This window comes from Colletotrichum fructicola (assembly GCF_000319635.2).
Source record: "Colletotrichum fructicola Nara gc5 chromosome Unknown KSG_Nara_v1_contig09, whole genome shotgun sequence".
Taxonomy (NCBI): Eukaryota; Fungi; Ascomycota; class Sordariomycetes; order Glomerellales; family Glomerellaceae; genus Colletotrichum; species Colletotrichum fructicola.
In genome coordinates, this window is record NW_027094059.1 from 676,695 (window position 1) to 701,290 (window position 24,596).

The following is a 24,596-nucleotide window of genomic DNA, read 5'->3' on the forward strand; positions in this document are numbered from 1 at the left end:
ACCGATTTGAGTTACGAGTACATAAAATCCATCAAGAACATCTCAACATACTCGCTGGTCTCATATTTTCTTGGACGTTAATTGATTGAAACTTCGACGTATATTATGGCTAGTAAGGGAGGCTGAAGAGGGGGCAAAAAACACCTGCATCATGACCTTTTCCTTTTCAATAACTCTTTCAATGTGCATGTACCCGAATAAGACTTGCCACATGATCGTTCCTCTTTGCCTTACAAAACCTCCCTTTCGTCATGTATTGACGCCTGAGTGATGATAGAGCACTTGCGTAGACGATTGAATGATGTATAACAGGCGCTTATAGCCGCTTAGTAGGAGTCTAAAACTGTCAGTTGGCGGTTTAAACTCCTTTGACAGATCGAGAATCAGCCAACCAACGAAAACCACGCGTCAGGCACCACTGCTAACGTTATCTCCAGAGACCTCTTGGTGCTGGACTGTATGATCAACTTTTCCTTGGACAAAAGGAGTCCTGCAACCCTATGCTTATCTTACTCACAGATTGATAGACAGAATTCGAGTTTGATTGAAGTGTCGAGTGGTCAAGGTTGAAGCTCTATGCCAAAAGATTCCATAAGACCCAGGACCTTGTTTGAAAGACGCCGTCCCTTTGCTTGGCGATGCAACATAGGTCTCCCGTAAAACTTTAACTGAGAAAGAGGCCAGTTGAATGGCTTCATCCCGCCGGCGCGGAAGGAAATGTCACATTCCACGCATCCCACGGAGGCCCGTCGAACATGGTCCCAAAATGTCTCAATTGTGCCCAAAAAGATACATATTCTCTTGCTAGCCATTTCCCCGCATAATTGCAAATATCTCCCGACAGCCTTCGCTCCAAAAAACCATAGGCCATCAACATCAGACCAGTTCAGTGGACATCATGCGGATACTTAAATATGCTCTGCTGACCCTGCTTAGTGGGTTCATGCCCTACTGACGAGTTGAAGGTATTACTGACTACTTAGCTCTTGGCCTGAAAATTTCGACGGCCGAGTGCACTTCCAAGGATACCATCGATTCAGAACGATATGATTACATCGTCGTCGGAGCAGGCGCCGGTGGCATGCCTATGGCAGACAGGCTTTCCGAGGCGGGCCATAAGGTCCTCATGATTGAAAGGGGACCTATTTCATCTGGTCGATGGTTTCCCAAGGAGACTTTACTCAAATATCAACTTTCTTTCGACAACTGGCGACCGGAATGGCTTAGAGGCACCAATCTCACCAGATTCGACGTCCCAGGTCTGTGTCAAAGAATCTGGGTAGACGGGAAGAATGTCACGTGTGACGACATCAACGAGAACACATCTGGCTGCGTCCTTGGCGGAGGAATGGCCGTCAATGCGGGTCTCTGGTGGAAGTCTCCTGACATTGACTGGGATCAAAATTATCCAGAGGGTTGGAAGGCAGCAGATATGAAGGTTGCCGCGGATGCGCTTTTCAAGAGAATACCCGCAACTGACAGGCCCTCAACCGACGGTGTTCTCTATGCTCCGGAGGGCTATAATGTACTGTCGCGCGCCTTGAAAGCCGGGGGATGGAATCATGTCAACCCGGCAGACAACCCCAACGCGAAAAGCCAAACATTTGCTTTTGCAAACTTCATGTATCAGAACGGGGAACGACATGGTCCGTTGGCAACCTACCTAGTCACGGCAAACTCGAGACCTAACTTCAAAATGTGGACGAACACGATGGCCCGCCGTGTCATCCGCGATCGAGGTCGGATCACAGGGGTTGAGATCGAGTCTCGTGGTGACGGAGGCCGATGCGGCATCGTGAACGTAACGGAGTCAACTGGCCGAGTGGTGATCTCAGGCGGCTACTATGGCACACCGAAGCTGCTGTTCCGAAGCGGCATCGGACCGGAGGATCAGCTCCGCATTGTCCAGCAGAGCACCGATGGCCCCGACTTCATCGAAGAAACCCAGTGGATCAAGCTACCAGTAGGTCGAAACCTTCACGACCACACTGTCACTGACTTGCAGATCACTCACAAAGACGTCAAATATTATGACTTTCAGGTTGGTGCATGGGAGAGTCCAATTCAAGCTGATGTGGAGGCCTACCTGAAGAATCGAACTGGGATGCTCACCATGACGGCGCCAAATGATGGTCCTATCATGTGGGAAGTCGTTGATGGACCGGATGGACCACGTCAGTTTCAGTATACAGCGCGAGTGGCAGGAGCGACCAAGAACTCGATGACAATCTCGCAATTCCTTGGCAGAGGCGGCACATCTGTCGGTGCCGTGACGATTAACCCAAATCTCACGATGTCAATTTCTACTCTTCCATACCAGCAAACAAAGGAGGATAAAGCGGCCATCATTGCTAGTATCAAAAATCTGATGAAGGCCCTGTCAACTGATCCTGACATCGTATTCACACATCCGCCCGCAAATATGACTGTGGAACAATACATAGAAGAGGTATGATCACAGGCGTTTGGCTCGGCCTTCTGTAACTGATGCTAATAATTTACAGATGCCTGTCAATCTCCAAAGACGGCGTGGGCTTCATTATCTCGGTACCGCAAAGATGGGAATCGACAGCGGTCTTGAAGGTGGCACGTCCGTCGTCGACACTCACACGCGCGTCTATGGTACAGAAAATCTGTTCATCGTCGATGCTTCGATTATGCCTGGAATGGTCACAACCAATCCGTCTGGACCGATCATGACTGTTGCGGAAAGGGCAGCTCAGCGCATTCTAGAGATACAAGGGAACATCTTGTCTGGTGGTGTTGCGGATGTTTCAAAAGGGGAACAGAAGAGTCTGGCGAACCAACCGTTGTACAACATCCCTCTACTTACTTGCGCGCTAAGTATTGTCATTTTACGGGTGGTATTCTAAGCCGAATAACACACATCATCGCACTAGACAGTCGCGAAACTTCAGTAGCGTAAGAGTGCTTGTTGCGGCGGAGGTTAAACCTGTTTAACTCACAACTTCTGGCTGGTTGGATGTGGGTTCAGTTTAGATAACGTCTTGTTGAACCCACTTAGCTAGAAATGGCAATCAACAAGCATACACTCTATCCCCACCGAGACTCCGTTCATGCTAATACACGTTGATGAAGGTCTCAGTCTCTACACAACCAAAGAGTTGACAGATTTCAACCGCCGTTGCTTCCGCCGCCGAAGCTGCCTGACCCAATTCGAACACCACCTACGACGCAATGACCGACAGACGGGTCGCACTGACGCTGAGGAGACCTTCGTCCGAAGCCGCCGCTGACCAGGTCAGGATCAGGGCCCTCGACATCTCGGGCGACCATAGGAGATCCGCCAGCCTTATCGTCCATGATACTGTCACCGTTTTGAAGGTCTCCGCCATCATGCTCGATGAGCACGAATTTCTCCGTTGCTTGGGTAGTAGCAGTATCGCAATTGGAAAGGGCCACAACTTGGCCATGCTGGTCGGCGCAGTAAGGCCTAGCATCGGCAGCAGCCGCAAAGAAGGCGGCGACTGCGAGCTGCTGGAGGCCCGAAAGGGAGAGGTGAGTGGACTTCGTGTTTGTGTGGCTAAGCTCTTTTTTAGTTGAGATGATGGTAGTAAAGTAACAGGCTTTGATTGCTTGTGACGGCAAGCTAGAACGAACTTTTAGGACGAACGAAGATCGTCGTTTTATACCATTTGGCAGAGTTTTATATAGAAGATTGAATGAAAAGAAAGGAAGAAACTATTCATCTTCCATTGCCGGGTTGATGGTGAAACAATCTGCTCGTCAATTTCGCCAGGGACGAACCTCGTTAGGAAAGGGTACGAGTGCTTCGGACTTCTACGACAGTCAGATAAAGACTTGTAGGACACAAAGGCTTTTCTGTCATAGCTTAGGTCTCGAATAAAGCACAGTTGCGTCTTGTTCGTAATGTCGGGAATTGACTTCGGCGATGGAACTTCCTAAAAGCTTTGTACATAGAGATGTCCGCATCATCACGACTATCCTCGGAAACTTTGGTGTTGTGATGCCCTGGCCCGACAACTCGGTCCGACAGAGCGAACGGCCAAACCCAATTCTATCGTTCATTCGGAAGGCGTTCAACCACCATGAACCTTGGAAGAGGGGAAGTGCTAAACGCAGAGCTTCCGCACACAGGTAACCAACTTAGACGCACTTAGTGATAGATCGTGTCATGGTCGCGTATGCCCTAGCACAGCTGCTTCTACGAAACGCCCTTGTGGACTTAAGGGAGCGTGAAACCGTAGGAAATACCTTTAGCCTTCAACTCTATGAAACTCTAGCCAAAAGTCGCCAAATTGTGCGAGAGTATCAAAATTTCCGTCGGTTGTCGGATTGAAGCCGAAACTTACCGAGGATTTCGTATAAGGGGGATCTGCAACTAGCAACTATGGAACCACACAATGTGAAATCTTTCTCGCCGGTTGGTATGTATCTGTCACATTCTTGATTTCACTAAAACTTCGCAGGGGGTCTGTGGTATGGGGATCGAAGCCCATGCCCCATATAAGAATGAGACTCCTTTTGGCTCAATCTTTCGCTCGGTGGGGTGACATTCGAATTATTCCATAACGCTTTCAGCCAGACACTGCTCAACAGAATGCGTCGTATTCCAGTCCAGAAACGGCCGAACCATACGCGCCCGGTCCAAAGCCAGGGTCTAGTTTTCGCAGACCTTGTAGCTCCCGGTGCCTCGGAGCCGTATTGGCCGGACGACCGGTACTACTCGTTTACCGAAGAAGAGATACACCTTCTCGAAGGCGCCGCCAAAGACGTTTTTGCGATGTGCTGCGAGGCAGCAGACTACCTGACAGAAAACCAAGATATCATCACCAAAGACATAGCGGTGCCCGCTTTTGCCTTGAGCGAGATTAAAAGTCGTGGAATCGAGAGCCTGCATGGGGCAGTATTTATGGACGCTTCGATGTGTGCTTTGGTGGCTTAGACCATCCGGACCCTCGATTGCGGCAGCCCAAGTTCTACGAGTTTAACGCAGACACCCCTACCTCGTTACTCGAAGCTGGTTCAATCCAATGGCTATGGCTGGAACAGACTGGAAATGGAAGCGATCAACACAACAGTATCACCGAAAAGCTTATCACGGCTTGGCAACGCAATCTTACCCATATCCAGCAGACGTTGGGACACAAGCCTGTGGTTCATTTCGCTGTAGGCGAAGGAGAATCTTCGGGGGAGGATGCCTTCAATGTGATGTTCTTGATGGATACTTGCCAGCAGGCGGGCTGGCAGACGAAGGCACTTACAGTTGAGGAGATCTCTGTCTCGAAGAATGATGGACGATTTTACGATGCAAACGGCGACCATCTCGACGTCATCTTTAAGCTCTACCCGTGGGAATTTATGGTGCAGGAGGCATTTGCGCAGTCTTGCTTCCAGGATATGGGGAAGATTGGGTTGCAAGACGAAGCAGGAAACTATGTTGGAGGGACCATTTGGATCGAGCCGCCGTACAAAATGTTATGGAGCAACAAGTCAATTTTCGCCATCCTCTGGAGACTGTTCAAAGACGACCCGAGGGGGAAGTGGCTTCTCCCGACGTATGTCAATGAGGCACCCTCGTCAATGACGAGTTTTGCACGCAAGCCAATCTTTGCGCGAGAGGGTGCCGATGTTGTTCTACAACGTGATGGCAAAGTTATACAGGATGCATCTACGGGAGATTATGGCGCTGAAGGGTATGTTGTGCAGGAGCTTGCTCTACTTCCAGAGTTCAGGGCCGCGGATGGAAACACATACTACCCTGTGATAGGATTGTGGTTCATCGACGGCGATCCGGCAGGTATGGGAATCCGTGAAGACCGGACACCGATTACGACAAACACGTCCGTCTTTATTCCGCACTCGATTGAGGGTGGACCAGCGACGTACGAGAAACAGAGAATCCCTGACAACGAGGAAATTGAGGAGCAAATGAGAGTAGCTCCGTTTTTTGACTCGTTTGGTTGGGAAGAGAATGAGATTGTGAGCTTCATGAAGAAGATTGTTCTTAGTTGATAGTTGTTCAAAAGTCAAATGTTGATAGGCAAGAATGTAAGGGAAAAAGTAAAGGCATTAGTGCACAGTATGCTCACGGGCACGAAATAACCCGATGATGACTCTTAAGGCCAGGTCAACTTCAACCAAGAAGACTGCAAAAAACAATTGGTTCTCCCCTTCCAGAATCGAACTAGAGACCTTTCGATGACAATGTAACCATTACAGTCGAACGTGATGAACCAACTACACCAAGGGGAGTGACGGGGCTAAAGCCCCGCTTGGTGAGATGATTTCGATGGAGCCGCAAGCGGCCCATAGAGCGAGGGTGATGACGGCTCCACAGTTGACTTCATCATGATGCTTAATGTGAGGGGATCGTATATCGAGAAAGCCACTTTAGTGTAAACTTGTTAAAGCAATCAGATGAACACGAGATCATGGTTTGATAAGTATAGGTATATTATGCAGAATATCCTGCTGACTCCGGGATTGATAGGCCAATAGACTGCACGTCCACGGACCCCTGCAGCTTTAAACCGGGAGACATGACGTTCATTTTTTGTCAATGTTATTGTCGTATCTTTTCTTTGTCTCTTTTTCCTATGTAAACCTTCAGATTCAAAGAATCACACATCATAGCGTTTGACTATCTGGCAGCATGTTTTCGAGAAAATTGACGGTTACCGCCACGCCAAATGCCCATTTTCTTTCCGGCGACCTTTAGTTGTCCCAGTCCCTAATGCCAGCATAAGTTGCTCCCACTGTGACACCTTTCACATCATTATCTGCCGTACCGAATGCCAAGTGCAAAACGGTACCATCGGTCGAGTCACTGTACTCCGTCGCCGACAAGCCCTTCCCAGAAACTGCCCCCCACATCAACCTACTCTCAGCCAGGTCATTTCGCCAATCGCCATCGTCGTATTCCGATAAATGAACGTGACCGCCCTTTTGGTCAATTTGATTCGGGGGAAGTGAATCAAAATCTGAGAGTCCCCACGACGAGAGCGGCTCGGGGGTAGTCACTGTAGATAGCTCGCGATTCGGCCGGAGAACGTGACAGGCAGCCGAGATAGCAGCCGAGCAGCTCCCGACCATTACTGTTTCTCCTGAGAGACGAAATCGTGAGGCGATGACTGGGACGAGCAGTATGGCGCATAGGACGACCATAGTCGCGATGGCGGCTTTGAAAGATAGAAGGATGTTGATGTACATGGTGACTTGTCCGTAACTGCTCGACACGATCTGATCTGGCGGAATGGCCTCCAGTGCTTTACTGCGTCAGTGGATTTCACCAATGGAAGCTTCAAAAGAACTCACGTTCTATAATGATGGCGTATACGGAGTTGGCACACAGCCAGTGAACCAACAGACCCGCTGCTTGCATGACAATAGCATATGGCAGGGGGATCTCCAGGAACGGTTCAGACTGCTGCTGGCCTTTGGGCACGCTGACGCGAAGTGATTTGAGGTTCAGGCTGTAGGACGTCCATTCCCTGGCCATAAACATGCGGGTGTAGATGACGTTCAGGAGGAGGCAGGTGATGGATAGCCCGAGCTGGGGGAGGTTGGACAGGAGGGATGAGCCGATCGGGTTTATGGCCAAGCCCCCCACGAAGTTCTCGAGGGCTTTGGACGGGTACTTCATTGCGAAGACGGGGTTCTCGGGATCCTGCCCGAAAGTTCCCCATGTGTAGGCGCGCTTCCATCCCCCACTGTCATATCCACGTTAGCAAAGCAATTGTCAAGACAGGACGGATACAGGCTTCTTACACTTCGCTGACGAAAGAGTTCAACGCCAGGAAGCCCAGAGTTAAACCCACAACGCCAATCGAATATGTCTTGATCCAGTCCGAGAGATGGACCGAGCCGCCCCAGCGCTGCGTCTTTTTCTCCCACCTTCGTGGCTCGGCGAGCCAGCCGTACTCCTCCGGTCGCTTGCGGGGTCTCCAGCGGCTCCTCCTCGAGAAGTCCCGCCACCCGAGTGTGCACATGCCTCTGGTAGTGGCATCGGGCAGGCGGATGAAGGAGTCGACAGCATCCCCGATAGTAGCCAGCGGTTTTCTCTTCCACAAGTAGCCTATCACAACGACGCAAAGGCAGCTCTTGAACAGCGCAACGATGCAAACCGCCAGAAACAAGTCGTTGTTGACGCGCACCCTACAGGTACCGACAATGGGCTCCGAGAGGCAGTACTTGACCGTCAGCGTTTCGTTGAGTAGTGGAACGTTGCCTGGCGCGCCCACGGCGTCCCACGAGATGACCCAGTTGTCCTTTTTGTCGAGCAGCTCATCCATCCACGTGCCGGTTTTGAGGTCAAGAAGACCCCAGAATCGGCCCTTTGACGAGATGACGGAAACGTTCTCGTATGGGCCGTGGTCGTTCTCCCATTTTATGGTCATGCCCGTGGCCAAGCCGGAGCCTGTGAATCTGTTGTTACCAGAGTGGAAGCCGTAGAAGCCGGCGTACCATAGACTGTAGACCGTGTTGTTCAGCATTTCAGCCTCCCATGCCTGAGACTTCTCTGCCGTGGTCCATCCTTTGCCGTTGTTGTCCGCTTCCACCACTGCCACCATGTGTCTCCTACTGCGCACATTGATCCACACGCTGTACGCCTCCAGACACTCCTTCCCAGTGAGACGCTCCCAGGACTTCGCGTTGGCGGCCATATACTGCACCTCGCCCGGGACAACATCACTGTACGCTTGGATAGCGGGCCCAGGGTCAGGGCCCACGCCGATGCCGGGAAGGTAGTACTCCCGACCCTCGAGGAACCCTTCCGACGCAACAGCCGTCACCCACTCCGTGCTTGTAGTCGAACCGAAAACGCAAGCGTTGAAGAGCAGGTGAAACGGCACGGAGCTCAACGCAAACAGACTCCATAATACGCCGCGCCACGGCGACACGAAGCGCAGGTTGCGCATGGAGGGAATTCCCACGTCCATCCACCGGGAGTGGCGGTGCGCGACGTCGATATCCGCCCGCGTCGGGGCGGCCAGCATCTGCATGAAGTAGTTTGACGAAATGAGAATCAAGGTGGAGAAAGCGTTGACGAATGCTTTGAGGGCCATCAAACGCACACGCGCCGAGTCGCAGTCGCCCTCAAAGATCTTCGAAATGTTGAAGACGAGTGAGTCTGATGACCCGCGGGCCCGGGTGACGGCGAGGAGAACCCAGAGGATGAGAGTCAGTGTCCATATTGCGCAGACAAAGGTCAGGGCCGACACGCGCCAGCCGCTGAGGGGTTGGCCGAAAAGGTGTCGCATATTTGCCTTCCTCGCGCCGTGAGAGAGAGGGAGTTACGCTAGGAAAGAGCGATCGGAGTTGAAATCTTAGGTGTCGGGAGACATATTAGAATGCCCTCTGACGGAGAAGATCTTCGTCATTGCTGCAAGGGCTCTGTGTTCCAGGTCATGATCGATTCAAGCTATTCGTCGGTGTGTTTGGCGCCAGGCACGTAGTCTTACTAAATGAATGCCAAGACGGGATACTTGCCTGGTATGAAAGTCTGATTGGTTCCTTGGATATGCAGATATCCTTCCTAAGCCTTACCAGCTCTCGCTTGAATATCCCGAGTCGGTAAACTGTGGCCCAGCTGGCTTTCCATATTCGTCTTACGTGAGATCCGGCGACATGAATGCGAGAATTGCTTTCCCTGGCCTCGATGTTGCCGTGCAGACATGCGCCCCTGACAAGGATCAGCGCAGCGCCCTACTGGTACATTAGCGGCGAGTTCTTGACCCCTGATGTTTGGCCAGTGCTAAGGAAAGCCAACCAAAAAAGACTTGATATTCAGACACGTTGATTTGCCTTTTTGCGTCTCTGGACTGACGACAGAATTTCATTCATCACAGATCTAACAGATCTATCACGGCCGCCTGACACATAAACATGGTCCCATGTCCGCACACTTTATGAACGTCTTTGCAGAGGTCTGCATGTAGGGTGACATAGTTTTCCTCAGTTATTTGTCATAGGAAGAGGGCCTGTTGAGCTAGATTCTAGGAGCTACTTAACGAGCAGCCTGTATTTCTCTTCCAGGCTCTTAGTCTATTAGGAAGTATCAGCAGCCTGAGTGACAAGTGGCTAGATAAGTACATCTAATAAATTTAACTCCAAGAATTAAGTCCGCGTTAAATGCGACTGGTCTTTCGAGACTGAACTATGCTACGTGCAGGTAGAACTACTAGAGGGTATTTGTTTACAAGACCACGAAGCGTTCTAATAGACCTCAGAACTTCAACTCGTGGAATGCTATAACAAAAGATCAATACGTCCAGTAGTCTGACTTATAAAGAAAAAGATAGAACTATAAGCCGTTTAGCTAATGCCTGCCCCACTGCGTTATTGTCCCGTTATTCAGCGTCACTTTCAGACAGCGCAACCCAGAATCATTCAAGGCAAACGACTGCAAAAAGAAATGTGGTTCTCCCCTTCCAGAATCGAACTAGAGACCTTTCGATGGATGTGGATACAACACCATTACAGTCGAACGTGATGAACCAACTACACCAAGGGGAGTAACGGGGCTGAGCCCCGCTTGGTGAGATGACCTCCACATAGCCGCAAGCGGGCTATACCCTAGAACGGACGCAGCTGAATCTCCCCACTTGAACCTCTCGTGGTTCCTGCGGCTGAATAAAGGCAGCATGAATGCATGTGAAGCGGGTTGGAAATTCGAGGAAAATATGTAGCTTTCCTGCAATCTGAAGCAGCCGCGCAATGTTTCCTAGGCTTCATTAAATGGAAGGTTCCACGTGAGCGGTACTAATCTGTCAAACATGAGCAGTCGCTAACCTATTAGATTTTCGTTTCTTGTGGCTTGGTCATCTTCCCGAAAGAACTCATGATCAACATCTTGATTGTGTCATGGTTTCTGAAACAGCTGCTTTTCCTTAGTCGCAGCATGCCAATCAACGTCACAGTTAAACGAACAAAGACTGGTCTAGTGGAGGGCATCAGGACAGGAGCTAAGTAGGATTCGTCTGCATATGGCATAACTTCATTGGCAACTTACCGTGTAAGCTGGAACCTGTTGTGTCAAAAGGATATGATAATGTGTCTAAACTGGAAGCAAAATCTTCCTGGACATGGACACCGTTACATGGCCTTTTGGGCTCTGCCCATCTAGTTGTATTAAGTAAGTGTGTTATAATGCTTTACTAGCTTAGTTTGAAGAATACGTGGGAGCACCTCAGAAAGCCTTCAGTGATGCTTCACGTAGATTCATCCTGCAATCAGATGCTAACTTAAGAGGGACGTTTAAATCCAGCAATAAAGAGAATAGCAGTTTCCGTCGATGGCATTTCACTACAAATGATAGCCAAGCTCCCTTCAATACTCGAATCTGTATTTCACTTCAGGTTGTTCTGGACAATTTACCTATTATTTTGTGGATTACTAACAGATGTCTCCTCAGTATACTTTTCAACATGCTCTTCTCTAACCTCACATCCACCGCCTTCGCAATCTTGAATCTTACTGAGTATGAGTGAGAGAGGATGTCAGTCGGGAGAAGCTGTGTTCGCATAAGCTGATCTGCCGCTGTTCCTTTGTGTCTATTCTTCAGACTGACCAAGACATTCTTTATGAAGTTCCCAACGCGTCCACGAGTGTCTATGCAGTGACTCGATCGCCGATTATAATTAGGTAGCCACGCGCACCCGGTTCTCCCTCAATCTTTACTTGTTGCTTGTGGGCGTTGAATATGAACGTACATGGGCACTCTGAGCTCCGCTTAGTGTCTCTATCTTGGTAGCTGAAAGGAACGGGGACAAAGATATGCTGCCCAAACAAGTGTAGATAATCATAGCTGAGAAATATGGCTAAGCTTAGAGAATGTGTCACGCGCACTACCCCTTCAATTAGAATTGATAACTTTCACCGCTTACATCAATAATCCCTGGTTGACAAGGTACCGGACGTGAGGCTTGAAGACGGGGAGATCGTGGATCATCGCCAATAAATATTAAGATGACGACAACAGTTTCCAGCATTTATCAGTCCTTGTATAGAAAAAGTATCTACGGACGTTGGATTCACACTATTAGCGGCGACAATATTTTTCTCAGCTCCAGGCACATCGTATTGGTAACGATGGATAAGTGATAAGACTGTTGGTGGAGTGTTACAATACCTTAGCTACACGGGCTGCGGGCTAGCTACAGGTCTTCATTGAATAACAATTTAAAAACTATTAGCAAAGTTCAGACGAACCTGAAGCAACACTTGTCAACTGAGAAGGTCGGCGTGGCGTTCGGCGTTAAATAGCAGACCATTTCCTGAGCAAGTTTGTAATCGACAAGCTTGAGCAATGGTACTCGGTGATTGTACTTTCTTTGCTGGCCCTCTTATCTCCCCTAGACGCGTGCAGTCTCTATGACACACAATTATTTTGTATCTTAGATGATCTTGGGAGGTTTCTGTCCAATCAATGGTACCTGCTTTCTATAAGAACTTCGTACGTTTGAGATACCGCGGATGGCGCTGACATTCACCAAGCGTTCGATGATGCACCGACATGCTGCAAGGAGAGACACCGCGTTGCCTTGAGGTCCAGGACGGGGATCCTCAAGAGATGGTGTACACAATCTTCTCGGCGCTAACGGGCCGTTCCCCTCCGGCACCAGTCAACAACGCAAACCCTTCCAAAGCGATCCTCTCCAAACCGCCCGGCATCAGGCGCACAGGGTTCGGCTGCACCTTGACAACTCCAGAAGAGGCTGCAGAGCCCATGTAGTTATAAAACTCGGCCGTGAATCGTCTCGCGTGGGGGTTCGCAGGGAGAGTAGCACCTGGAATCAGACGAACCGGAATTAGCGACGGTGTCTCACGTCGATGCGTTAGTCAAAAGGGGGCCAACGCTGACTTGCCTTGGTACAATGTCTCGACTCCCAACCCCTCCCAGACAGCTCCGATCAGAGGCTTGAACCGCATCCTGGAGACGTCGAATCCGCCCAGGGCAGGGCTCCGGAACACGGCGAACTGACCGTCCTCTGCTAGTGTTTGTTCGACCTGCTCAACCGACGGGCTTTTGGATATGGCGTCGATGGCGTATTGCACCCCTCCCCGGGCCGCACGACGCACTTGCTCGACCCAGTCGACATTACAGTAGTCGACTAGAACGTCGTAGGCGTACGGTCCCTGCTTCAACATGGCGTGCTTCGAGGCGCTGGCCGCGCCGATGAGCCGCATCGTGCGGCCGGAGGTCTTTTCAGACGCGCGGACGAGTTGCGCGGCGTACAGGCCGAGGGAAGATGTCGCGCCATATATGAAGACGTTGACGATGCTGTCGTCACCGAGGCCGAGGCCCGAGAAACCTCTAGTGTTGAAGAATGGGCACGGGAGTTGCAGGCGGGCGAAGACGCCTTGGGCAGCCGTCAGACCGCAAAGACTGGTTGTCGCCGCGCTTTCGAAGGACAATGTCGTCGGGATGTGCCACGTTAGGTCGTACTCGACGGCGAGATATTCTGCAAAGGCGCCCGGGCGGAGATTGACGGAGCAGGCTGTTTGTTGCTGCTGTTAGCTAGTGAAGGACACCCGAAGGCGAGGAAGCGCGGCGAAGTGTTGCGAGGTGTTTGTACAAGGTCTTGGGCTGCTACAGCCACGGAAGATATAGTCACAGCGTGTGCTTTGTGGGTAGGAAGAAGATGATAGGGATTGGGTTGTGACTGGGTACATGACGCGATGGTGTTTGAATCCTTACCTCCTTGGACAAACCCGGCTACGCGAGTTCCAATCTTTGCTCGGGCGTCATCGACAACGTCAAGGCCCTCGCCGAGTTGCACAACCTCTCCTGAAAAGTCGCTGCCAATGACGCGGTCGTCTTGGGCAGCGATGGGGTTTTTGGCGTAGAGCGCGTCAACGTGGTTTAGGGCGACGTCGTAGATCTTGATGAGGATCTCTCGAGGACCTGGAGATGGTTTCGGAATATTTCTGACAGAGACGGAGCTTTCGGAGGGGGATAGGACGAGGGCTTTCATCGTGTCGTTTGGAGTTGTTGTCGTTATTGTGGAATCGTATCAAGTCGAGGAGGCAGACTATCCGGCTGTGGGGATGTCGAGGTGGTTCAAGCCCGTGATACCTTGACCAGTCCTTCAAGAGGCTCTTTGGGCGCGTCGGTACCTTTTAACGATGCCATTGTTGTCGACTTTGTTCAAGAATCAAACCGACAGAGTCTTCCTTGATACCCCGTGGAGCGACATGATGGACTTAACCGGAGTTAGACCAACTCTCGGCCGGTCGAGGAAGAGATCATGGACGTAGCATCTTGTCAAACAAGGTATTTTGAGGCTAATGGAATACTTTCTCGCGAGAAAGCAGCTGAATCGTATGGTGTTGATGACTGTGGGTCGTATGCACTCCGGAACGCTTACCACTTGTGGTCACGACAAGGGACCGCACGTGACGGAAGCTTCGGGGGTCCAGGAGAGAAAATTGGACTGGGTGCAAACAACGCGAGCAAGAGTATGGGGATTCGAGGGGATGAATTGGGGCTGATGGTAGCATTTGGGTCCTGTTACTGACTGCCGGCAGTGAGGAGGAGGGATAAGGTCTGTCTACAGCGGAGTTTGTTGGGCTGGGTCTCGCGGAAGGGGGGATTGTGCCGGACACAACAGCGGCTTCATGCTTCCCCACGGAAGATGATCGAGCTTACAGGACAAGATAGGCACCCAACATGTTCTGTAGTGCCGCTCGGCAGCTATGAACACCAGTTTCTGACTCGATATCTCAAGGAGTTCTTCCAGAGGTCCTCAGAAGTGCGAAGACCAACTGTCTTTAGGGAACAGGTCACAGTGGACTCCACCGACGCCGCACAGAAGGCTTTTCTCTCATGCTTCCGATGGCACAACAATCACGATATCAAGTCTGTGTACAACCGCCTGAGATCGTGAAGATGGCAGATGATCTCTACAATACCGTCTATATACTGTGTTACCGGAAGGGAGTGATTGTGATGGACTGTTGAGGTTCGTTCCACCGGTCGTCTGCTGCGCCACACGCCGCCGGCACGCCGCAACACGCACACACCCCCTTTCTTCGCCACCGCGCCAACAGCAGATTCCTAAATAGTGGTTGCACGTTTTTTCCCGCTGCATATCTGACAACTCTGTTTGCTTTTCTGGGGCTGGAAAAACATCTGAGTTTTGGAAAAAGGGTTTCCATCTCGCTTTCCCTCCCCAGCCACGTGCGCGAGAAAGGGCTGAAGGCCGAATGCTGTTTGGGCCACTCCCTTGAGTCTGACGCCGCTGAACGGAAGGGACTGTGATTTTCCATACTGAGGGATTTTCACTCCTTGACGACCCAATCACCGGTGGCTGCCACTTATCCAGCCGGCGGCCCAGGGTCCCAGACTTTCCTATGTTGATGTCTAAGTTTGGTTGGGAGCATGGACTGCAGAGAGTGCGTGAAACGGGTGCTTGGACTCATACTGAATGCCAAAGTCCCGCCCCCGTAAGCCCGCAAGTGCGAGCACATCTCTGGGTAATATCAGCTTTGTCTCTGCATGGGTACAGTTCGGTCAACGGCTTTAGGCTCTTCTTCACAATCTCAGTCTACGATCACGATGGAATTCCAGACTTGTGCGAGGTATCATATGCGCTGCAATTACGTAGAGATATAAGACGAAGAACTAAAAATGGCAGTCTTGCCGGGTATATTCAAGATGCCTCCAGCCCTTCAAAGCTTACTCCCAATAACTCCCAAAACATTTCCTTGCGCCGCGTCAATTACACAATGATTAACTCTCGTGAAAAAAGCGCTTTCGCTAGACATTAGATATTCGTGGCAGAAACATACACACACTACGGTCGAGAGACTTAGTCACAACATCTCTTTTCACGACGACTCGTCCTGCCGGCAGTGCCTGTTCATGCTGGGGGAACCAGGCATCGTCAAATCATCCAGATTCTGCTGTCTCTTGGCGTAAACCAAACCGCACACATTGCACAATGTCATGGGTCCGTCTGGGCCGAGCCGCCACTGGGGAGTATCGACACGATGACACTTGTGGCAGTAGAAGTCGGCGGCGGTATCGCCTTTGCCGCCTTTGCGCATCACGCTCGCATGGCCGGGCGCGATGCTCTGGGACTGGTGATGCCGCCGGCTGTCTGCGCCGCGTCGGTGCTGGCTGCTGGGGTCTTCGTTCCTCAGGGCGAAGATGTCGAAAATGTCGTTGGCGATGTTGTGGGACAGCTGGGCCATGTGGCGCAGGTCGCTGTCGCTGGGGAGGGCTTGGTCGTGGGCGGAGTGGAAGCCGCCCGCTCCAGATTGGCCATGGTAGCCGGGGAAGTTTTCTGAGAGACGCAGCAGCTCTGATGCTCCATGGCGAATCTGTATTTGAATGTTGTGTTAGCTAAATTTTGTTGTGTTGGTTTGTGCACCCTCGATTGTTGCTTTTTCAACCATGTTTTTCAACTTGCAGTGTGCGACGCCCTGTTATTCGCTGTGTGCCTACTCTGGCTGTACAGCAACTGAAAACAGGCAATGCAGCAGCAGAGCAGCGCCCAAACACCCGTAAAAGCAAAAACGGACAGAGAGGGAAAAAGACACATACCCTTTGATGGCCTTCGCCCTGCTTCAACCGTCTCAAGGACAGTCGGGATTGGGTGGCATCCTCGCCGTAAGCAGTGCTGTTGTCCTGCTGAGCAGCATTACCGGCAGAAGCGCCGGGGGCCCCGACCGGCTTCGCCTTGGGAGAGGATCTTCGGCGTCTGCGCGGAGGCGAAAGCTCATGAGTCGGGGAAGAAGGGCGAATGGGGCTGGAGTGGCTGGAGGCCATCAGGCGAACAGTCCGCCGGTGAGGGCGGCCGGAGGCCAGCTGAGGTTGATGCCGTTGCTGCTGTTGTGGGGATAGGGATTTGGGAAAGTCGATGGTGTCAGAAAGGCCGATCTCGAGAATGGGATGCTTCAAAAGATGGGCAAAGCAGCCTGATCGAAATGTCAGAGAAGTCTGATAGAGTGGGGATGCGAATTCGTGCTGTGCGGTGGCCGGTAGGTGGTTTTTTCGATCGATCCTCGATGATGTATCATGGGCAATCGAGATCGAGAAGACGCATGGGAAACCGGTTTACCACACACGGGCAGAGTCTTCTTTTATTTAGGTAAATCGCCACACACACAGACAGACAAGGAAGGCAAGCAGGCAAGCAAACACACATTAGCAACAGCAGACAAGAGTGACAACGGGAGGAGGGGGCACAGCAATACGACCACCCCAAGACGCAAAGAGCAGAGCAGCAGATTGGCTGGCTCCAGGCTGGCCAGTCTCATTGCGCATTCACTTCACTCCATTTCCCACGTAAAAAAATGAGCAGACGATGGAGAAGCGAAGAGGAAGGGAAGGGACTTGCGCAGGGTACCCGACATTGGAACGGGGTGTGGGGCAGGGGTCTTTGCCCGCTTGGCGGGAGTGGGGCTCAGGGTCCCCCAACACGTGAACTGGCCATTCACGTCTCGTTTCGAGAGAGGAGCCCGTACGTCATTGGCGTCGCTCAGGGCGGCCTGTGATTGGCGGATGCTTCTTCCGGCGTCGACGGCTGCTGCTGATTGGCCGCACACCAAAACTGATGGGTGACCGGAGCTTCTCAGGGCGTCTCCGGCGCAATGATGTAAGTTGGTTCGTCTCCTCCGTTTTTATCAAGTATTTGCTAGCAGCTGGTCTTTCGAGTGTCTTCCGAGGCGAGAGGGACCCTCGAGGGGGGTGTTAGCGGAGTAAAGTCCGCAAAGCACTAGATTCGTCGAAACAGAATTCACCATCCATCTGCAGGCAGGCATAGGCATCCACAGCCGAATGGTGGGGATTTGCTGCGTCTTTTTCTACTGTGGTCTGGCCTGTCGAGAACATGATCTGCGTCTGACGTTTTCGCTCGCCAGATCTTGTTTTCCAGAGACAATCTGTGCTTGGTGATCTTATACTCGTGATGATCAGGACCGTTCAGAGCGGGAGGGACCATCTTCGGCATGAAAATGCGGATGCCTCGGCGCTGAACGGAGATTCATGTTGGGGGGTCCAGACTCACAGAAGGGGCCGGCAAACCATAACCAGAACCAGGAGTCAGTACTTTTCACACTGGCAGCCGCGCCCGCCCTGGCTACCGCTTGTATTCCTAGTCAGCGTCCCCTCTCTCTAGCAGCCTGGTCGTGCTCTCCAAAGACACCCAGAGTCGCACGTCTCCGGCACGCCGCATGTCGCAACTCGCAGCCTCTCCTGCCCGTCAGCTGAGTCCCACGGCTGTTGTGGCGAAATCCAGCTGGCCTGGGAAGACGGCATGGCGGTGTGGGAGTCTTTGAGCGATTGGGTTAGCGGAAGAAACATGCTGTAGGACTCTAGGAGGGGAAACTGAGCCTGCGACCCCATGGCCGTCATCCTGCCACGCTGCTGTTTTCATACCAACAGAGGAAAGCCTCTCACTGTCTGACCACCAGAACAGATCCCCACCATGCTAAAGCGGCTTATACAAGGCCGAGATACATTTTACGAAATTTCCTGCATGTTTGGGCGACTTTGGGCCGGGGTTCTGTGTCGACCAAGAGGTATCACCACATATGCTGCTATGCCTCTCTTTGGGCGTCAGCCCCTAGCGGTGGGAGTGGAACACGGAGAGCAACCAAACCAAACGGCATACTCGCCCGCACAATCCCGTATAATCGACCGGACACGGAAGCTTCCCGTTACTGACCTTGCCTTAATTGTATCTGAACTAGGCAATGTCTATGTGCGATTCTAGTGCCACAGCGTTGCCCCTGAAAAGAACTCTTCGGTCCCAAGAGCCGGGCACTCGCGGCATGACCATAGCTGTCAACTCCTGTAGTTATGAAGCTTAGGGCAAGTGCTTCAGAAAATCCAACTGTCGGGTAACCTGGACCAAGACCATCCCCGGCTTCTCCAGAAGCATGTTCAGCAGTGAACCCCACAGTCCCAGCTGTAAGAACCACACACACAGCCTGCTCAGCAAACTCTCGGGCTTGATCTGATGGGATTTTGAGAATCCCATAGACCCTGGCTGTCGTTACACTGTCATATCTCCAAAATGATATTTCCATCAGACGTTGAAAATTGGGCAAAGAATGATGATACGTATTCAAGTCGCGTACGATTATAGGATGATCTATGATCAGCAATATGCACTCTCTCTCAATGGCGGACAAACACAGCCAGAGCGCTTAGTCCTGTCCTTGGTGCGCAGTACGTAGAACATTGCGACAATATCCAAGACCGACGGTTTGGGAGACGTTTGTAACAAATACCCTACGACCGGCAGGCCTAACACGGCCTAACACGGCCTAACACGGCCCGAAGGCAGGGCTGGCTGCATAGTTCCCGAATAAGCAAAGTTCAGCCAAAGTACCTGGGTATGCGAAAGTCGGCAAATCCCTTGGATGGAACGGATTTCTCCCTTTTTGACGTGCTTCTGTTGGACACGCTCATCAGGCCGATTTGCATGACATCCTGTCGTCTCTGCAAATCGTCGTCAAACCATCGAATCAGACGACCGGGAGTGTATGAATTCTCCTCTCTGTGTGTCTCTCTCCATACGTCTCACAGACCCATTAGACTTTGGGAATACCAACAAAAACTGGGCGACAGGTACCTCGATACATGCCTCGGCTGAGCGCCATTTCCGCTCCGCGTTGAACATCGCCACCGATGTGCGCTCGCTTCTCCTCTGCGTGTCTGCTCCCCTATCAGTCGTACAAGCCACCCCAACCCCGCCGCCTTGACTTCCTTGCCTTACTTGGGAGCAACGGGGCTAACGTAGAGGTGAAGCAGCATCGAACGGTCTAGGCCTGGCTGGGCTGGACTAGACTACCCGTTAACAGGTGCACATTCGGAGTAGGGTCCGCCCCAAGCGAGCACGCCGTGCCGCTGCAGTTCCAGTCCCTTTCGCACAATCGCTGTGGCGGGTGGGCCTCTCTCCCTTCTTGCCATCCCCCCTTGCACTGGGTATTCCAGATCTCCCCAGCACAGCAACACTGGCCGCCGCGCAGCGCAGCGCAGCTTCCCTCGACCACGTTCCTTGAGGCTGGTGCACTGCTGCGCGTGGAGGAGCTTCACACACTCTCCCCGTCATGTCCAGCTTCTACACTGCTCGTGACGTCTCTGAGAGCCGCCGCGAAAGGGAGACTTTCAGGTCAGTTGTTCTGCTTTCGTAATTGCTCTCGACGAGAGCGGCCATCTGCATCAGTGGCCCTTCCATATCGCCTCCCGGGGCGGGGTTGGTGGCCCTCTTCCGTTCCACAGCGCAAGCGCGCCTGGTGTCCCAGCTCGCCGCCCAACAGTGCTGAATGCCCTCACAGATATGACCCCTCCCTTATCGCCCAGGCCGTCCACAACGATGTCAACAACATCGTCCCGCCGTCAGAGCTGCGATCCTCCCCCGACGCGGCTCTGACTGCCTTTGCCGAGCTTGGCGTGCTGCGTCTGAATGGTACCCGCGCGTTGATATCTCTGTTCGACAGCAAGTACCAGTACATCGTCGCCGAAGCGACCCCCTCGCTGGCCCTGACCCCAAACGTCAAGCTAGATGCGTCCGACGAGGAGCAACTATTCCTGTCCGGCACCGCAGTTCCCCGATCTGCTGGCATATGCGAAATTGCCCTCGCCGTCCCTCTGTCGCCCGTCACAGAAGATGTTCCAAACGAAAGCGAGTTGCCGGTGACGGTGATCCCGGACATGGCGACGGATCCCAGAGCGGCCCAGCGGCCGTTCTGCCGCCATGCGCCGCAAAATCGTTTCTATGCCGGGGTGCCCATCCGGACGCATAGAGGCATCAATATCGGCGTCTTTTGCGTCTTTGGAGACACGCCCCGCGAGTCACTCGACGCTGTGTCGGTGCGCGCTCTGCGGGACCTCTCCCAAATTACCATGGAATACCTCGACACCAAGAGCAACAGGGAAAACCACCGTCGCTCAGACAGAATGGTTCGCGGCGTGGGCAGCTTTGTCGAGGGAAAGACCACAATGTCCGGCTGGAGGATGAACCCCAATGCAGATTCGTTGAAGGATAATCCGTCTCTCGAGGGTGGTCTCAACCAGAATCAACAGCAGATACAAAAAGAGGAGGAAGAGCTCGCGCAGGAAGAGGCCGCGGAGGGCGACATTCCGTCACCACCAGTACGCCCGCAAGTTTCGCCGCTGCCGAGAAAGCGATCTTCGCCATCGCAACCAGCCTCTGCAAAAGAGACGATCGCGCCGTCGGTTTCGGAGATATCAGTGAAGACTGTAACATCCGGGGCGAGCGGCGAGAACATTCAGCACGTCTTCTCAAAAGCAGCAAATGTGATCCGCGAAGCCATCGAAGTCGAGAGCGTGCTATTCTTGGATGCCACTATAGGTTCTTTTGGAGGCCTGGCGGCCGCCGCTCGTTCGTCCAGCGGACACCGGTCGTCGGGGTCTACCAAGTCAAACTCGTCTTCCAGCGACGAAAGAGGCAGTCCACGAAGCACTGCGAGCAGTGACGCTGGCGCGGAAGACACTCAATGTCGCGTCCTCGGCTTTTCCACCTCGTCATCCTCGAGCATCGACGGGAGGCTCCCGTCCCAAAGTCACGCATCGATATCAGAAAAGTTCCTTATCAAATTGCTGCGGCGATACCCCGAAGGCAAGATCTTCAACTTTGACGAGAACGGTTCCGTTCAATCGAGTGACTTCTCGGGCGATGACACGAAGGCGACACCGACTCCTGTCCAGGAATTGAGCGAGGCTGTGGTTTCGTCCGCGCACGCGCGAGAAAGTACACACGCACACGACAAAACTCACAAATCCCGCCGAAGGGGTCGCAACCCATTCTCACGCAAAAACGAAGGGAATATGCTTACCTCAATATTTTCAGGGGCTCGAAGCATAGCAGTTGTTCCTCTGTGGGACGTACAGAAGCAGCGCTGGTTCGCCGGCGGGTTCGCTTGCACAAAGACCGCGACGCGGGTCCTGACCATCGAAGGCGAACTTAGCTACCTCCGTGCTTTCGGCGCTGTCGTCATGTCTGAGGTTGATCGCATAAACACTAGACTAGTCGACAAGGCAAAGACGGATTTGTTGAGCTCACTATCCCACGAACTTCGATCACCGCTACATGGTATCATCCTCGGTACGGAACTGCTCCGCGATACTCCCCTCGATGCCTTCCAGGGCGAGACGTTGGTCTCGGTGGAAAACTGCGGCCGTACGCTCCTAGAGACGATCGACCATCTCCTGGACTGGAGTAAGATCAACAACTTCATTGGATCCCAATCAAAACGACGACGGAGCAGCGTTGGCGACCGTGGCCTGAGAGGTCGGGACGAGAAGGCAAACATCGAGGCGGGCATGATGAGCATCTCCTCCAATGTGGAGATCGACGTGCTTGCCGAGGAGGTCGTCGACAGCGTCTGCGCTGGCTTCAGCTACCAACGCATGTCTGTCGCCCAACTTGTCAACAGCCGCGCCGCTGATAACATCGAACCGAACGCGATGGCGAGACTGGACAGCATGCAGGCGATGGAGGACATGGCATCGAGCGGCGGAAAACACGGAGACGTGCATTTGGTCCTTGGAGACGTATCGGTCAATTTCGACATCAGCCCAGCCACCTCATGGACGTTTCACACACAGCCCGGTGCGATACGGCGGATCATCATGAATCTGCTGGGCAATTCACTCAAATACACAAGCAGCGGCTTTGTCAACATCAACGTGCACCAGAGCACTGTAAAGGGCAACAACAATGCAAAAGGCGCTCATGTCGAGATCGTCATTACCGACTCAGGAAAGGGCATTTCGGAAGACTATCTTCAGAATCACTTGTTTACCCCTTTCGCGCAGGAGGATAACCTATCCGCGGGCACAGGACTCGGGTTAAGCTTGGTGCACCAGATTGTTGTCAATCTAGGCGGGAGCATTCACGTCTGGAGCAAGTTGAACCTCGGCACCCGAGTTACCGTTCGACTTCCCCTACATGGTGCCATTCAATCTGCCGCAACATCTGGTCCACTCAAGTCTGCGGGCTTCAACGAATTCCAGGCGCAAGTGGCCGAGCTGAGAGGCCTTCGGGTCCGACTCTTGGGATTCCCAACCGATTACGGGGTCGAAAACCTCGAGGGTATATCTGGAACCATTGCCAGCGAAAGTGCCCTACTAGAGCACCTCTGCAGGGAATGGCTGCACATGCACCCTATCGAAGAGCAGTCGGCCGAACCGCTTTACCCCGATCTCATCCTCTCCACTGACCGTCACCTGGACCAACTTTTATATGACCGACGCCATGGCACTATCAACACTCCAATCGTGGTCATTTGTCGCAATGCCCTCGCCGCGCGTCAACTGTCCCTCTCGCCGAGATTCACAACCAAAAACGTTGTCCTCGAGTTTATTTCACAGCCGTAAGTCCACCATCCACCCCTCCGCGTATCAACTGTCAATGTGATACTGACAATACTTTGCATTCAGTATCGGCCCGAGAAAACTTGCAAAGGTCCTTCTGTTGAGCTTCAGGCGGTGGACGAAGCTACAGGCCGGCGTGATCCCTACACCCACGGCCATGTCCCTGGCCACCGATCAACCCACCCCTGCGGAGGCCGGCGACCACAGACTGACGGGGCTGGGTTTAGCCAAGATGGCCCGCAGTCCCAGTGCCAGCAGCACCGAGGCGTTTCCGGACGTGAACACCCCCAACGACGTGTTCTCCCCCGACTCGCAGATCAGCGAGCCGCAGTTCCCTCCGATCGAGGAACAACTGCATCTACATCAAACCCCGCCCTCGGCGACAGAGATCGGGAACCCCATAGACGGCATCGCCCTGCCCGACCGGTCCAAGGACGTCTCGCCGTCGACGCCGAACCTAGCGCCGTCGGCTGCTCCTGCCCCCCACCCCGGCGCGGCAACACCGACGACGCCCAAGCCGGACAAGCCGCGGCTCATCATCGTCGACGACAACCCGCTGAACCTCAAGATCCTGGCCTCGTACTTAAAAAAGCTGGGCCACGTCTTCGACAGCGCGACAGACGGCAAGCAGGCCGTCGAGCTTTTCCAAAAGAACGCCGGCGGCGTCAGCTGCATCCTCATGGACATCTCGATGCCCGTCATGGACGGCTTTGAGGCGACGCGGCGCATCCGCGCGCATGAGAAGGCGCATGGATTGTCTAGGTGTAACATTTTTGCGCTCACAGGGCTGGCGTCCGCGGGCGCGCAGCAGGAGGCGTTTGCGAGCGGGATCGATTTGTTTTTGACGAAGCCCGTCAGGCTGAAGGAGTTGAGTAAGATATTAGAGACGAGGGGTATTTCATGATCATGTGTAATGGGTTATGTGTAATGCATCAAGGAATGATGACTTAAAGACGCGGGGGTTGATGATGGCCCGGAAGGGAAAAAGGTAAAAGGAGGGGCAGGGGAAAGGGAAGGGTGAAAGAACTGGGATGCGCTATGAGACTGGGGGGCGGCAGATTTAGGCGTTTTGGTTCACGTACACGAATGATACCCATCGCCACGGCTAGAGGCGTTCTACTCGAGTTGCGAGACTTTTGAAGATACTCATCCTTATGATGTAAGTAGGGATGGATTGGATGATGACCATTTTGCCGGGCGTCAATCCCTGCAACGGCGGGAATGAATGAGACACTTAGCTATCGATCTCGATCACAGA

The 24,596-nt window shown here is 52.7% G+C and overlaps 7 protein-coding genes across 7 annotated transcripts; 4 read left to right on the forward strand and 3 right to left on the reverse strand.

Moving 5' to 3' along the window:
• Positions 1 to 898: 898 nt before the first annotated feature.
• Positions 899 to 2,873, forward strand: CDH-1-3 (Cellobiose dehydrogenase; the record flags this gene model as incomplete). The annotated part of the gene is made up of 3 exons (XM_032029290.1): positions 899 to 935; positions 984 to 2,449; positions 2,505 to 2,873. The coding sequence occupies 3 exons, from the start codon at positions 899 to 901 to the stop codon at positions 2,871 to 2,873; spliced, it is 1,872 nt and encodes a 623-aa protein (XP_031890742.1).
• A 325-nt stretch (positions 2,874 to 3,198) lies between these two features.
• On the forward strand, positions 3,199 to 3,569 carry CGGC5_v014462 (uncharacterized protein; the record flags this gene model as incomplete). Its single annotated transcript, XM_066153097.1, has 2 exons — positions 3,199 to 3,519; positions 3,561 to 3,569. 2 exons carry the CDS (start codon positions 3,199 to 3,201, stop codon positions 3,567 to 3,569), a joined length of 330 nt encoding a protein of 109 aa, XP_066007507.1.
• A 1,013-nt stretch (positions 3,570 to 4,582) lies between these two features.
• ygiC-0 (putative acid--amine ligase YgiC) lies at positions 4,583 to 5,997 on the forward strand (the record flags this gene model as incomplete). The annotated part of the gene is made up of 2 exons (XM_066153098.1): positions 4,583 to 4,888; positions 4,954 to 5,997. The coding sequence occupies 2 exons, from the start codon at positions 4,583 to 4,585 to the stop codon at positions 5,995 to 5,997; spliced, it is 1,350 nt and encodes a 449-aa protein (XP_066007508.1).
• A 702-nt stretch (positions 5,998 to 6,699) lies between these two features.
• On the reverse strand, positions 6,700 to 9,245 carry CGGC5_v014464 (uncharacterized protein; the record flags this gene model as incomplete). Its single annotated transcript, XM_032029292.1, has 3 exons — positions 6,700 to 7,250; positions 7,300 to 7,694; positions 7,753 to 9,245. The coding sequence occupies 3 exons, from the start codon at positions 9,243 to 9,245 to the stop codon at positions 6,700 to 6,702; spliced, it is 2,439 nt and encodes an 812-aa protein (XP_031890744.1).
• Positions 9,246 to 12,825: 3,580 nt separating this feature from the next.
• On the reverse strand, positions 12,826 to 13,961 carry ccsC-2 (Trans-enoyl reductase ccsC; the record flags this gene model as incomplete). Its single annotated transcript, XM_032029293.2, has 2 exons — positions 12,826 to 13,484; positions 13,685 to 13,961. The coding sequence occupies 2 exons, from the start codon at positions 13,959 to 13,961 to the stop codon at positions 12,826 to 12,828; spliced, it is 936 nt and encodes a 311-aa protein (XP_031890743.2).
• A 1,855-nt stretch (positions 13,962 to 15,816) lies between these two features.
• On the reverse strand, positions 15,817 to 16,759 carry gtaG-0 (GATA zinc finger domain-containing protein 7; the record flags this gene model as incomplete). The annotated part of the gene is made up of 2 exons (XM_032029294.1): positions 15,817 to 16,311; positions 16,535 to 16,759. 2 exons carry the CDS (start codon positions 16,757 to 16,759, stop codon positions 15,817 to 15,819), a joined length of 720 nt encoding a protein of 239 aa, XP_031890750.1.
• Positions 16,760 to 20,049: 3,290 nt separating this feature from the next.
• AHK5-0 (Histidine kinase 5) lies at positions 20,050 to 24,242 on the forward strand (the record flags this gene model as incomplete). Its single annotated transcript, XM_032029295.1, has 3 exons — positions 20,050 to 20,111; positions 20,278 to 23,337; positions 23,405 to 24,242. 3 exons carry the CDS (start codon positions 20,050 to 20,052, stop codon positions 24,240 to 24,242), a joined length of 3,960 nt encoding a protein of 1,319 aa, XP_031890749.1.
• Between the last annotated feature and the right edge of the window lie 354 nt (positions 24,243 to 24,596).